Source organism: Elephas maximus, chromosome 22, assembly GCF_024166365.1.
Source record: "Elephas maximus indicus isolate mEleMax1 chromosome 22, mEleMax1 primary haplotype, whole genome shotgun sequence".
Taxonomy (NCBI): Eukaryota; Metazoa; Chordata; class Mammalia; order Proboscidea; family Elephantidae; genus Elephas; species Elephas maximus.
In genome coordinates, this window is record NC_064840.1 from 61,127,630 (window position 1) to 61,142,377 (window position 14,748).

Sequence of the window (14,748 nt, forward strand, 5' to 3'; positions counted from 1 at the left end):
CATCAAAAGAAGATGGAAGGAATACAGAGTCACCATATCAAAAAGAACTGGTCGACACTCAGCCATTTCAGGAGTTAGCATATGATCGAGAACCTATGGTACTGAAGGAAGGAGTCCAAGCTGCACTGAAGGTACTGGCAAAAAAACAACGGTCCAGGAATTGACGGAATACCAACTGAGATGTTTCAACAAACAGAGGCAGTGCTGGAAATGCTCACTTGTCTATGCCAAGAAATTTAGAAGACAGCTGCCTGGCCAACACTGGAAGAGATCCATATTTTTACCCATCTCAAAGAAAGGTGATCCAACAGAACGTAGAAATTTTCAAACAATATTATTACTATCACACACAAGTAAAATTTTGCTGAAGAGCATTCAAAAGCAGTTGCAGCAGTATTATCATCAGGGAACTGAGAGAAATTCAAGCCGGATTTAAAACAGGATGTTGAACGAGGGATATCGTTGGATATCACGTCAGACAAATCACAGATGAAGGCAGAAAATACCAGAAAGAGGTTTACCCATGTTTTATTGACTATAAAAAAGCACTTGACTGTGTTTTATGTAGATCATAACAAATTATGGATAACATTGCCAAGAATGGGAATTCCAGAACACTTAATAGTGCTCATGAGGAACGGGTACTTACACCAAGACACAGTCGTTTGAACAGAACGAGGGGATGCTGAGGGTTTAAAATCAAGCAAGGTGTGTGTCAAGGTTGTATCCTTTCACCATACTTATTCAATCTGTATGCTGAGCAAATAATCTGAACAGCTGGACTATATGAAGAAGAACAGGCATCAGGATTGGAGGAAGATTCATTACCAACTTGCCATATGCAGATAAAACAACCTTGCTGCTGAAAGTGAAGAGAACATGAAGCACTTATGGATGAAGATCAAAGACCACAGCCTTCAGTATGGATTACACCTCAACATAAAGAAAACAAAATTTCTCACAACTGGACCAATAAGCAACATCATGATAAACAGAGAAAAGACTGAAGTTGTCAAAGATCTCGTTTTACTTGGATCCACAATCAACACCCATGGAAGCAGCAGTCAATAAATCAAAAGACACGTTACAGCTGGCAAATCTGCTGCAAAAGACCTCTCCAATGTGTTAAATGCAAAGACATCACCTTGAGGAGTAAGGTGCACCTGACTCAAGCTACGGTGTTTTCAATTGCCTCATGCGCCTAGAAGCTGGACATTGAATAAGGAAGACCGAAGAAGAATTGATACCTTTGAATTATGGTATTGGCGAGGAATATTGAATATACAATGACTACCAGAAGAAAGAACACATCTGTCTTGGAAAAAGTGTAGTGGAATGCTCCTTAGAAGCACGGATGGTGAGACTTCATCTCACATACTTTGGACATGTTATCCAGTGTGACTGGTCCCTGAAGAAGGACATCATTCTTGGTAAAGTAGAGGGTCAGTGAAAAAGGGGGAGACCCTCAATTAGATGGATGGACACAGTGGTTGCAACAAGGGGCTCAAGCATAATGATTGTGAGGACCACACAGTACCAAGCTGTGTTTCCTTCTGTTGTAGATAGGGTCACTATGATTCAGAACCAACTCGATGGCACCTAACAGCTACCACAGCGTTAGAGAGGATCGGCTGGCTTTTCTCAAGTTATCCCACAGAATTTCCAATATATGGTGGACAGCCTAAAGAAATCATTATTCTCTATCATCGTGGGGAGATAAAGAAAGCATATATTGGCTTGTTCATTACTGGAATTGTCTGACAAAGCCAGGAAGAATAACAATGTTGGAACAGTTAGCATGACTGTCCACAGAATTATTTCCATTCTAGTGTTCCTTAAACATTGTTACTGAAGAAATAAGTTATACTTCGCTGGGTCATGTTTAAAAGGGGAAATATGCCTGAAAAGTTTAACACTAATGCTTCCGATACGATTTCCTTTAGAGTAAACAGATCAATGTGTAAGGGGCTGTTCTGTAATAGACAGAAAACCAGGGAGACACTAAAAAGGCTCTGACCAGTGGCCAGGATGGAGTTTTGAGAAAGAACTTAACACATGCTTTGTCCTACTTTGAATAAGATACTACGAATAGTGTCCCAGAAGCATATCATGGTTCTAAAACAAAAATACCTAACATCACCAAAAATTATATTTCCTAAAGGAAAATGCTTAGATTATATAAGCATATAAATTTTAAGCATTCGCTGATTAGGTCCCTAGATGATACAACCAGTTTGTGTTCAGTTGCTAATCAAAAGATTGGTGGTTCGAACCTACCCAGCGGCAACACAGGAGAAAGGTCTGGTCATCTGCTTCTCAAAAGATTACAGCCAAGAAAACCCTGTAAAGCAGTTCTACTCTATAATACATTGGGTCCCCATAGTGGGAATCAACTTGACGGCAATGGGTTTGGTTTGGGGTTTATTAATTAGTTTATTTATTTGTGGACAAGTATGTACCCCAAGATACTCTTTTATTAAGTGATGTGTTGAGGCACGCTCAGGTTCCTTAGTCCACATATGTGGGGTAGGATCAGTTTGATAAACCATTTCCCTTGTCTCAGTCTTATAAATAATGAAGTCAAAGACGCTTTCCATCACAATATTAAGCCAACATGCTTTCTAAAAAATGTCTATCTGTATGTAGGATACTGTTCACTTAATATATCACTGGATCATATTTATAAGTTTTTAAAAAATTATTAAAGTTATTAAGGGAGATACACTTACTTTTGTTTATGTAGATGAGTAAGAAAGTCCCCGTATACACACACACAAGCATGTGCGTTAATGCCTATAATTCTGTGTGTGTATATATATATATACACAGATGCAAATATAAGTATCAATAGATGTAGATACAATACACAATAAATTTGATTTCTAAAAACAACCCACATTTAATAAGCGTGTGGTAAAGAAGTCTCTACTTTCCAACCTGTCTGAAATCAACTGAACAATGTAGAATAACACATGAAAATAAAGCACATCTTTGATTAATTTTTAAAATAGCCACAGAATGATAATAAATCAAATTGGAAGCCCTTGCATACACAATAGCCCCATCTTTCCAATAAAATGAGAGTAACCCGTTGCCATCGAGTCAATTCTGACTCATGGCGACCACACAGGACAGAGTAGAACTGCCTCACAAAGAGTTTCCAAAGAGCACGTGGTGGATTCGAACTGCCGACCTTTGGGTTAGCAGCTGTAGCACATAACCAATACACCACCAGGGCTTTCAAAATGAGAGTAAAGAAGGAGGCAATTAGGAAATGACAAGATATAAGAGCTTTCTGTGATTTTCAAATAACATGGATGGATGGATATAAAGTGAAGTGAGGAAGCAACCATACAGAGCACAATGGAAAAGGAGAGAGCCTATTTAACTAGTCTCACTATGCTCCAAGGAAGCTCAGAGTCGTGAGGAAAAACAGAGGAAGAAAAGCTGTTTAAAAAAAAAAAAAGGAAGGGGGGCTAAAATGTGGAATTACCAATGGAAGTTTGCCCACACCACCACAAAACTAACTAGCTCTCAACATTCACTACTAACCTCCCCTTTCTCTCCATTACAGAAAGCAAGAAATATAAGACTTCCATCCCAAGAGAGAAAAATTTAGAAGGGTATTTTGTTTCCTTAATTAACTGAATTAAAAGTATCCTACAGAACTCTGTCATCTAGAGTAGTATCTGTGCTCTAAAAAAAGCACCATCCAATTACACCACTTGAAGAACAATGACCTCAAAGCCAGCTTCCAAAATGCAGACTGTCATTTGACAGACCAATTAGCTCCCAAATAGATTTTCAGTTAAAAAGTGCATTGGAATAATGTCATATCAGCCCACAGCTCCTACTACTACACCTAGAAAAACCCAAATAAACTTCCCAAATCATACACTAAAGGCAGCAGAGATCTTTGAATGCAATGAATATTAAATTAACTAAAATTCCAGATGGAGAAAATTTTCAAAACTGGTATGATAACCAGCCTTTCTCCATCTCTCTCTCTCTCTCTCTTTTTCTTTCTTTCTGGGACACTGAACAGTTAGGTTTGACCTAAAATCAGACCTGCCCAGGCAGAGAATCTCTGCTGAGGGAAAGAGTAATCAGAAAGCCTTTAGTGGCTATACATGGCTGGCATGACAAATCAAAGGGCCTTCAAAGGACATTTGCTGAACCCCGGTGCTGTGTGGGATGGTACAAGGTCAGTGAAGTAGCATGGGATTCTTTTCTGTGGCATCTGTATCTCTAGGTCTCACCTTGTTTTATCTCTATTGTGGTCATCTTAATTGTGTATGTTTTCTTGGTAAGGTATTATTTCTGCTATCAAGTTTTTTTTTCTTCATCTTTAGTTTACAAAAATTTGATTCTGATGTATCTTGCCGGGGATTTGTTTGAGTTTATTCTATATAGGAATCACTCGGTTTCTTGAATGTGTTAAGTTTAAGTATTTTCCCACATATGGAAAATTTCCAGGCATTATTTTTTCACACACTTTCTCAGCCTCGCACTGTTTCTCTTCTCCTTCTGGGAAGCCACGGTCACAAATGTTACGCCGTTGATTATAGCCCCACGTGTCTCTGAGGCTCTACTGTTTTTTTCCCAATATGTTTCTTCTCTATTGTTAAGATTGTGTAATTCTTATTATTCTACCTTCAGATTCACTGACTCTTTCCCCTGCCCTCTCCATTTTCCTGTTGAGCTCATCACTGAGTTTCATATTTTGATTATTGTACTTTCCAGTTTTAAAATTTCTTTTTGGCTCTTCTTTGTATCTTCTATTTGTTTGCCAGAACTTTCTACGTCTTTGCTGAAACATTCTGTTGTTCCACTTGTTTCAAGCATGTTTTTAATCGTTCATTGGAACTTTTTAATCACGGCTGCTTTAAAATCTTTGTAGGATAATTCTAACATCTGTGTCATCTTGATGATGGTGTTTGTTGTCTCTTCTCATTCAGTTTGAGATTTTCCTTGTCCTTGGTATGAAAGTGACTTTGGATTGAATCCTAGACATTTTGGGTATTATGAGACTCTGGAGTTTGTTCAACCTTCTGTTTTAGCAATCCTCCTCTGTTAGCATTCTCAGTGAAGAAAGGGAATTCTGTCTCATTATTGCCAGGTATGGTTCGAAATGCATGTTCCAATAACACCTGGGTGGGAGGTGCTCCTAGTTACTCTAGGGTCAGGAGATAATAGGCTGTGCACTTGGCTCTGCTGATACCACCCTGGCTGGGAGGGGCAAGACTACCTCATTATTGCTACCTATGTTCCTTCCCTGACACCAAGTGAGGGTGATCTTGTAAACAGTAGGTTCCGATGAAAACAATGACTGTCCCCTCGGCCTCCTCTGTCACCACCCCAGAAGGGGTGGTAGTTGACACCTTGTTACTACCTATGGAGGTATAATTCTAGGTCCTTGCATGATATCCAATGAAATCAGAAGCAAGGGGGTTACTACCCAGAGGGATTGGATATGCTGGTTCCCTCTTCAGCTTTCTCTGATAGCACCCCGCAGAGGGCAGAGGTGTTGGGGCACCTCATTAGAATTGGGCAAAGGTGGAAACATAAGTCTAGGATGCCCACTTGGCCTTGGCTGGTGGGAGTGGAAGTGGGACCACATCATCTTCTGTGTCATTGGGCTGAAGTAGGCTGCTCCTGCGGGTAGAGAAGTCAGGCTTTCCTTGAATCCTTTTTTTCTTTTTTTTCTATCTGTGCCTCTGTGCCACTTTGCATTTCCGAGTTTTGAGCTGCTGGCTTCTCTGAAACTGAGTCTGGAATACATGAAGCGAAAACCTAGGGAACTCACTGATGTATTGTTCCTTGGGCGCTCAGGTTCCCAGCCTGTCTGCCTTCTTCTCTCCAACGTTCGGTCTTCTTGTATTTGTTTTACATATAATATCCATGTAGTGGAAAAGTAGGGGAAATTAGGTCTATTACATCTTCCTGAAAACTGAAATCTCTATTCAATATTTTTAAATGATAATGTAGTGCATTTATCTTTATTTTTCTTTATGATTAACTCTCTTCAAGGCATATTTAAGAAATCTTTGAGTGTACCTAACACTACATCTACATTTTCTTTGAAAAGCTTTATTGAAACATTTTAATCTCCAATCTTTCTGCAATAAGACTATTTTGTTTTATAGCTCCCTTTATGTATCCTTGTGCCAAAATCATATTGTCTTAATTACTTTAACTTCACAAAAAGCCTGTTGAGGCACGTGAATTTTCGGGTTTCATTTTCTTCAAAATTGTTTTGGGTCTCTTGTATTTTAGGCTCTCTGCATTTTTACAAAAACTTGTAAATCAACTTGTCAATTTGAGGCGGGGGTGGGAGGAAAGAGCTATGATTTTGATTGGGGTGGAATGGTATTTGTTAATTAATATTGCAATTACTGACAACTGTATTGGTCATCCTTGATTCACTTAGTAATGCTTTGTAGGTTTCAGCGTAAAAGTCTTATGATGTCTTTTGTTACCCATTGCCGTTGAGTTGATTCCGACTCATAGCAACCTTACAGTACAGAGTAGAACTGTCTCATGGGATTTCCAAGAAGCGGCTGGCAGATGCGAACTGCCGACATTTTGGTTAGCAGCTGAGCTCTTAACCAATGTCTTTTATTAGATCTTTCTAAATTTTAAAAGCATTTGGATGCTACTGATGAAATGACATTTTGATGCTGGGACTTCTTCTAAAGAGATTTATTATTTTTTAACCTATATAAAATTACAATCATTAAGATATAATTTGAAGTCATAGGGGTGCTGTAAACTGGGATTGTGGAGGGTCAGCAAGACAATTTAAGCAAAATACGTAATCTATGGTTCAGCAGAAATCTCAACCCACAGAATTTCCCTGTGTCAGTGTATTCCAAACAGTAGAAATGCCATTTTACCCTCAACTCTACCTCATTTATAGGTTTTGCCCTTTTTTTTTTTTCACTTCCCACAATACTTCAAATAACTTAAAAATTACATGCAATTATCATGTTAGAAAGAAAGATAGCATTCCATTTTGGCTAACCTATAATTGACCAACCTATAATTGGCATTTAATGTGTCTTGATTTTATTTTCTCTATCATGACTCATCATAATGACTCCACAGTAACTTATTTTTCCTAATATATAAAAGTTAATTTTACATTATTATATTAGAAGTGGATCAACACATATAATCAAAATCATGACATCACACATTTCAAAACTGCTTCCCAGAAAGAATGCGCTAATTTATTCTTGTTTTACAACTGTAATAAGAAATAGGTCTCTTCATCAAATATCATTTTCAATAATAACTGAAAAGCTAAAAAAAAAAACTGGATATTCATTTACTTTGCATGTATTTAATTAAAAGTTAGGTTGAAACTTTTTATGCTCTTTAGTCATATGCCCTGTTAAAGTGTTTTGTTTTGTTTGCATTAGTATAGACACACACACATATGTATGCATAAATATATACATATATACAAAGAAAATCTTGTTGTTAGCTGTCATTGAGTCAGCTCTGACTCATGGCAACTCTATGTATAACAGAATGAAATGTTGCCTGGGTCCTGCACCATCTTCAGAACTGTTGGCAGGTTTGACTCCAGTTGGAAAACATTTTGTTGTGATCCATAGGGTTTATATTCACTTATTTTCAGAAATAGATTGCCAGGCCTTTCATTCTAGTCTATCTCAGTCTGGAAATGCCACTTAAATTTGTCCACCATTGGTGACCCTGCTGATATTTGAAATAAAAATTGGTTGTCCTAGAGTTGATTCCAACTCATAGCTATTCTATATGACAAAGTAGAACTGACCCATAGCGTTTCCAAGACTGTAATCGTTATGGAAGCAGACTGCCATATATTTCTCCTAAGATCGGCAAGTGAGTTCAAACCGGTGACATTTTGGTTAGCAGCTGGGAGCTTAACCACTGCATAACCAGTGCTCTTCAGTGTTTGAAATACCGGTGGCATAGTTTCCAACATCAAAGCAACATACAAGACTGTACAGTAAAACAAATTGATACACAAGTGGTAGATGACTCTGTCTACATATGTATGTTTGTGTGTGTGCATATGCATATATACACACACCATTTTAACACTTTTTCTAATTGATCACTAAATAAAATAGTTTAATACATACTTATGTATTAATATGCCACATGTACAGTACACCTATTTTTCAGTTTCCTTTAAATGGTCTGAAAACATGACATATTACTTTGTAATGTAGTGTGTCCTTTGTGGCTGCTTTTTATGTTATAATATCTTTTCCCATTCTGAGATAACCTTAGTCTTCATTTCCATTTTCCTCCTCTGGTTTTTCATTTATTAAAATATTTTACATAAATGTAAATCATTTATTAAATTGTGAGATAATGATTTGCATTTTTCTCAATTTTTCAATGCTACTAGTTTAAAAATCCTTTATATACTGTGTTTCTCACAAATTTTAAGAAAAATAAACAAAGTTTAAACTCTATGTTCTGTTATCATGTCTTTTGGGAGGACCAAATTTTTAAAAAGTGTTTCTTCCTTTTGGAGACAAAATTAGGAGATGAGGTTGATGAGCAAACAAATGTCTCCCTTGCATATTATGGCCATATTAATTCTCCTTGTCACTTACTTCAAGACTAAATGGTTGGCCTTTTTGTTTTTCTTTTACTTTCGTATTACTCAGTTGTTCTGACTTTCTCTTTTGGTATATGTTTTGATTCATTTTTGTTCTTGGGTTACATAAATTATTGCAGACCAGACCTTGGTCTAAAAGAGAAGCTTAGAATCTCAGGTGTGGGAAAACAAGTATAAATATCTATAGAAAATTTAGAGCAAAAATCATAGTGTAACAAGGGTTCCTTTGTTCAACAGAAACTGTAACCCTTGAACCTTAAGATCATGATGCAGTAACCAAAACATGCAACATTGTTATCAATGAAAAACTTGAGGGTGTCACACAGGTACACACTGTATCTCTCTTTCTCTCTCTACAAACACACACGTATATATATATACCATATAGTATAGGCACTGGGTTTATTATAGTGTATATATATTCATAATTCAGAGACAAAGAAAAATTAATGAGATACAGTTGATTTAATTAACAAAGAAGATATTGTAGTATCAAGTAAAATTTTTATTTACCTTATCCGAACCACATATAGTGCCCATCTCCACAAAGGTATTATCAAATATGCTCCAAAATGCAGCCTCTGTTACAGCTGCAGACACACACACACGTCCTGCAACGTAAGTATACTGAACATCATAATCTGCCATTGTTACTAGATCTGTTGTTGTCCAGTGACAAACTATCTTTCCACAAAGGATTCCCCTGGCAAAAGAAAACAGAAAAAAAATATCCATTGGTCATTACCTATTGCCGTTGAGTCAATTCCAACTCATAGGAACCCTATAGGATAGAGCAGAACTGCCCCATAGGGTTTCCAAGGAGCAGCTGGTAGATTCGAACTGCTGACATTTTGGGATACTAAATATTAAGTTTTTTTATTATTAATATTAAGTGGAAACCCTGGTGGTGCAGTGGTTAAGTGCTACGGCTGCTAACCAAGAGGTCAGCAGTTCAAATCCACCAGGCGCTCCTTGGAAACTCTATGGGGCAGTTCTACTCTGTCCTATAGGGTCGGAATTGACTCGACAGCGGTGGGTTTTTTAAAGATTAAGTAAATAATTCAAAATGTGGGGTTAATTAAACATGCTACTCAATTCAAATCCAAATGTCAAAGCTATTCAGAACAAAGATCATCTTAAAAAGTATAGCATATAAACTCATCTTTATACATTGGGCTTATCTCTTATTTTTATTAAGAGGCTCTTTGCAGTACACACACACATACACACACACATTTGGAAAATACATAATTTTCTGAATACATACTCGTAAGTACAAGTCCTTCCAATACAGCGTCCAAAATCATCTGCATGAGAATTCACTTCCTGTAGACATAGATAATCAGCACCCCTTGCAACTGAAAATATAAACAAAGTTCAAATTACTCATCTTAAACAAAATCTTAAAAATTAAAAGTGGTGGTAAATTAATAGACACCTCTAGAAATCTTGAAGAAGAAATGTAAAGTAAAAAGACTCACACTTCCTGACTACAAAACATACTATAAATTCACAGTAATTAAAACACCCTGGTACTGGTGTACTAATAGACATACATATTAATGGAATCAAATTGAGAGCACAGAAATTTATCTAAACATCTGTGTTCAAGTAATTTTCAATAAGGGTGATAAGGCCATCCAATGGGGAAGTAAGAATCTCTCTTAAAAATGGTGCTTGGAAAATTGGATTTCCACATGAAGAAGAACAAATCAGGACTCAGGCTTCACACCACACCCAAAACCCAAAATGGCTGTGGAGAAACAAGAACCCTCATCCATTGCTGAAGGAAATGTAAAATGGCACAGCCACTGAAGAAAACAGTGGTTTCTCAAAAAGTTGAACATAGAGGGGGAGGTGCCAAGATGGCTGACTAGGTAGATGCTACCTCGGATCCCTCTTGCAACAAAGACTCGGAAAAACAAGTGAATCAATCACATACATGACAATCTACGAACCCTGACCAACAAACACAGATTTAAACAGTTGACCTGAGTGACAGAGACTGAGAATGAACAACTACGGGGAAGCAGCGACTGTTTTCGGAGCCTGGAGCCAGCGTCCCAGTCAGGTAACCTTGGCGCTGGGCTTTAGACTGGGTGCAGGGGAGCTGAACGCAACATCCTGTGACAGCGCAAACATGGGGCACAGCCCTACTCCCCTGAACTGACCTCAGGACGGGGCCCAGCCGGTCAGCGCTGGCGGCGCAGTGACAGGGCTGGCGGGAGGAGAAGTCGCCGGGAGGCAGCAACTGGTTTTGGAGCCGGGAGTGCAGCGTCCCAGCCAGGGAACCTTGGCACAGGGCTTTGGACTGGGCGCAGGGGAGCTGAGCACCACATCCTGTGATGGTGAAAACATGGGGCGCTGCCCCAGCCCCCTGAACTGACGTGGGGGGGGCCCAGCTGGTCCGCGCGGGCGGCGGGCTATGTGGCTGGCAGGAGGAGAAGTCACCGGGAGGCAGGGACTGTTTTTGGAGCCGGGAGTGCAGTGTCCCAGCCGGGGAACCTTGACGCTGGGCTTTGGACTGGCAGCGGAGGAACTGACTGCGGCTTCTGAGACAGCTCAAGCATGGGACGCGGGCCTGACCCTCGGGGGCAATCTCTACCCAGCCAGCAAACACAGGCTACGCGCCCCTCGGGAATCTCAGATAAAACAGTCATCCCAAGCAAGATAAGTAACTTTGTCTATATTCTGGGGTGCCACTCTCTCCTGTTTTTCTGAACCCTCCCCTCCCCTTCCCAGGCGGCTTCATTAACATTGGAATTTCCTGAGCCAGAGGGAGAACTGGTCCAGGTTTTTCTTTTTTCCTTTTCTTTTTTTTTTTTTTTTTTGGTCTTTTCCTAACCCATTCTTCTGGCCTGAGAGAAGCAACCACAAAAAACCCAGGGACCAAAAATCCTTCCCTAATTGGACTAAAAACACAGAACCAGCTCCAGACAATCATATGTGATCCACAGTCTCCCGCATTCATACCTATAGGGAACAAGGTGGCTATTATAATGCAAAGGCATTTCTGATACGGATCTGACTGCATTTTTTTTTTTTAGCGGATTTACTAGAAAGACAAGTTTCCCAGGTCTGATATCTCTGCGTATTCAACAGAGCCCTCACTGACCCACAACAGGGAACTGAGGGCTGAAGCTCCCTCCAGACCACCTAGTCTCCAGCCTTAGGGGTCTAAAGAGGGTGACACCTACCAACCTGTAGAGGTACTTGCACTGGGGGCCTAAGGTACAGTTGCAGAGCCCACCCACCAAAGTGCTTTAGGAATAGAGACACACTTACCTCACTGACACTTGGGGGAAGCCTGTCAGCATCCTGCCCCCTGGAGTGTGAACCCCAGCTGCTACTAGAATCGGGTGCACACAACTATCACCACTACTCCTCTAGGTGGATAGGTGACAGTCTGCACCACACACCTGATGACCCCAAATCAGATTCTACTCAAGAATAGTGAATGGACTCAGGCATATATATCTGCTAACAGGCCAAACCAGCTGGTAATACGTCATAAGTAAGTCAAGGGGTACAGCAATCAAGACAGCACAATCTACTAGCCCATCCATGTATACTGAAAGAAAACAAAACAAGATAAGACTCAGTGAGCAAATATAGAATAAATAACTGCAATATCTTAGTGATGGCTCAGAGACAGCAGTCGATATCAAACCACATAAAGAAGGAGACCATGACTGCTTCTACAACCCCCCAAACTAAAGAATCAAAATCTTTCCCAAATGAAGATACAATCCTGGAATTAGCAGATACAGAATATAAAAAACTAATTTACAGAATGCTTCAAGGCATCAGGGATGCCCTCAGAAATGAAATAAGGCAATCTACAGAAAAAGCCAAGGAACACACTGATAAAAGAGTTGAAGAAATCAAAAAGATTATTCAAGAACATAGTGGAAAAATTAATAAGTTGCAAGAATCCATAGAGAGACAGCATGCAGAAATCCAAAAGGTTAACAATAAAATTACAGAATTAGACAACTCAATAGGAAGTCAGAGGAGCTGACTCGAGCAATTAGAATGCAGACTGGGAAATCTGGAGGACCAGGGAATTAACACCAACATAGCTGAAAAAAAAATCAGATAAAAGAATCAGATAAAAGGGAAAAGAAATCAAATACTTGGAAACTGACCAATAGCCTGCTGAAAAAAGCCTGGGTTATAGAAGACATTAAGGAGGGAATAAAGAAATGCATAGAATGCAACCAGAATGAAAACACTTCCTATCAAAACCTCTGGGACTCAGCAAAAGCAGTGCTCAGAGGTCAATTTATATCGATAAATGCACACATACAAAAAGAAGAAAGAGCCAAAATCAGAGAACTGTCCCTACAACTTGAACAAATAGAAAGTGAGCAACAAAAGAATCCATCAGGCACCAGAAGAAAACAAATCATAAAAATTAGAGCTGAACTAAATGAATTAGAGAACAGAAAAATAATTGAAAGAATTAACAAAGCCAAAAGCTGGTTCTTTGAAAAAATTAACAAAATTGATAAACCATTGGCCAGACTGACTAAAGAAATACAGGAAAGGAAACAAAGAACCCAAAGAAGAAACGAGAAGGGCCACATCACATCAGACCCAACTGAAATTAAAAGAATCATATCAGATCATTACGAAAAATTGTATGCTAACAAATTTGCAAACCTAGAAGAAATGGATGAATTCCTGGAAAAACACTACCTACCTAAACTAACACAATCAGAAGCAGAACAACTAAATAGACCCATAACAAAAAAAAGAGATTGAAAAGGTAATCAAAAAACTCCCTTCAAAAAAAGCCCTGGCCCGGACGGCTTTACTGCAGAGTTCTACCAAACTTTCAGAGAAGAGTTAACACCACTACTATTAAAGGTATTTCAAAGCATAGAAAATGAAGGAATACTACCTAACTCATTCTATGAAGCCACCATCTCCCTGATACCAAAACCAGGTAAAGACATCACAAAAAAAGAAAATTACAGACCTATATCCCTCATGAACATAGATGCAAAAATCCTCAACAAAATTCTAGCCAATAGAATTCAACAACATATCAAAAAATTAATCCACCATGACCAAGTTGGATTTATACTAGGTATGCAAGGCTGGTTTAATATCAGAAAAACCATTAATGTAATCCACCATATAAATAAAACAAAAGACAAAAACCACACGATCTTATCAATTGATGCAGAAAAGGCATTTGACAAAGTCCAACACCCATTTATGATAAAAACTCTCACCAAAATAGGAATTGAAGGAAAATTCCTCAACATAATAAAGGGCATCTATACAAAGCCAACAGCCAACATCACTCTAAATGGAGAGAGCCTGAAAGCATTTCCCTTGAGAACAGGAACCAGACAACGATGCCCTTGATCACCACTCTTATTCAACATTGTGCTAGAGGTCCTAGCCAGAGCAATTAGGCTAGACAAAGAAATAAAGGGCATCCGGATTGGCAAGGAGGAAGTAAAATTATCTCTATTTGCAGATGACATGATCTTATACACAGAAAACCCTAAGGGATCCTCCAGAAAACTACTGAAACTAATAGAAGAGTTTGGCAGAGTCTCAGGTTATAAGGTAAACATACAAAAATCACTTGGATTCCTCTACATCAACAAAAAGAACACCGAAGAGGAAATCACCAAATCAATACCATTCACAGTAGCCCCCAAGAAGATAAAATACTTAGGAATAAATCTTACCAAGGATGTAAAAGACCTATACAAAGAAAACTACAAAGCTCTACTACAAGAAATTCAAAAGGACATACTCAAGTGGAAAAACATACCTTGCTCATGGATAGGAAGACAACATAGTAAAAATGTCTCTTCTACCAAAAGCCATCTATACATACAATGCACTTCCGATCCAAATTCCAATGTCATTTTTTCATGTGATGGAGAAACAAATCACCAACTTCATATGGAAGGGAAAGAAGCCTCGGATAAGTAAAGCATTACTGAAAAAGAAGAAGAAAGTGGGAGGCCTCACTCTACCTGATTTCAGAACCTATTATACAGCCACAGTAGTCAAAACAGCCTGGTACTGGTACAACAACAGGCACATAGACCAATGGAACAGAATTAAGAACCCAGATATAAATCCATCCACATATG

At 38.8% G+C, this 14,748-nt stretch overlaps 1 protein-coding gene across 1 annotated transcript in view; it reads right to left on the reverse strand.

The window, feature by feature from the left end:
* Nucleotides 1-1,835: 1,835 nt before the first annotated feature.
* LOC126065484 (A disintegrin and metallopeptidase domain 3-like) overlaps nt 1,836-14,748 on the reverse strand; it is a 118,009-nt gene continuing 105,096 nt past the window's right edge. The window contains exons 15-17 of the mRNA XM_049865505.1: nt 9,891-9,981; nt 9,137-9,326; nt 1,836-1,973 (exon numbers count right to left, since the gene is read on the reverse strand). Of these exons, the coding sequence (XP_049721462.1) occupies nt 1,836-1,973; nt 9,137-9,326; nt 9,891-9,981 (419 nt within the window). The remainder of the gene's footprint in view (nt 1,974-9,136; nt 9,327-9,890; nt 9,982-14,748) is intronic.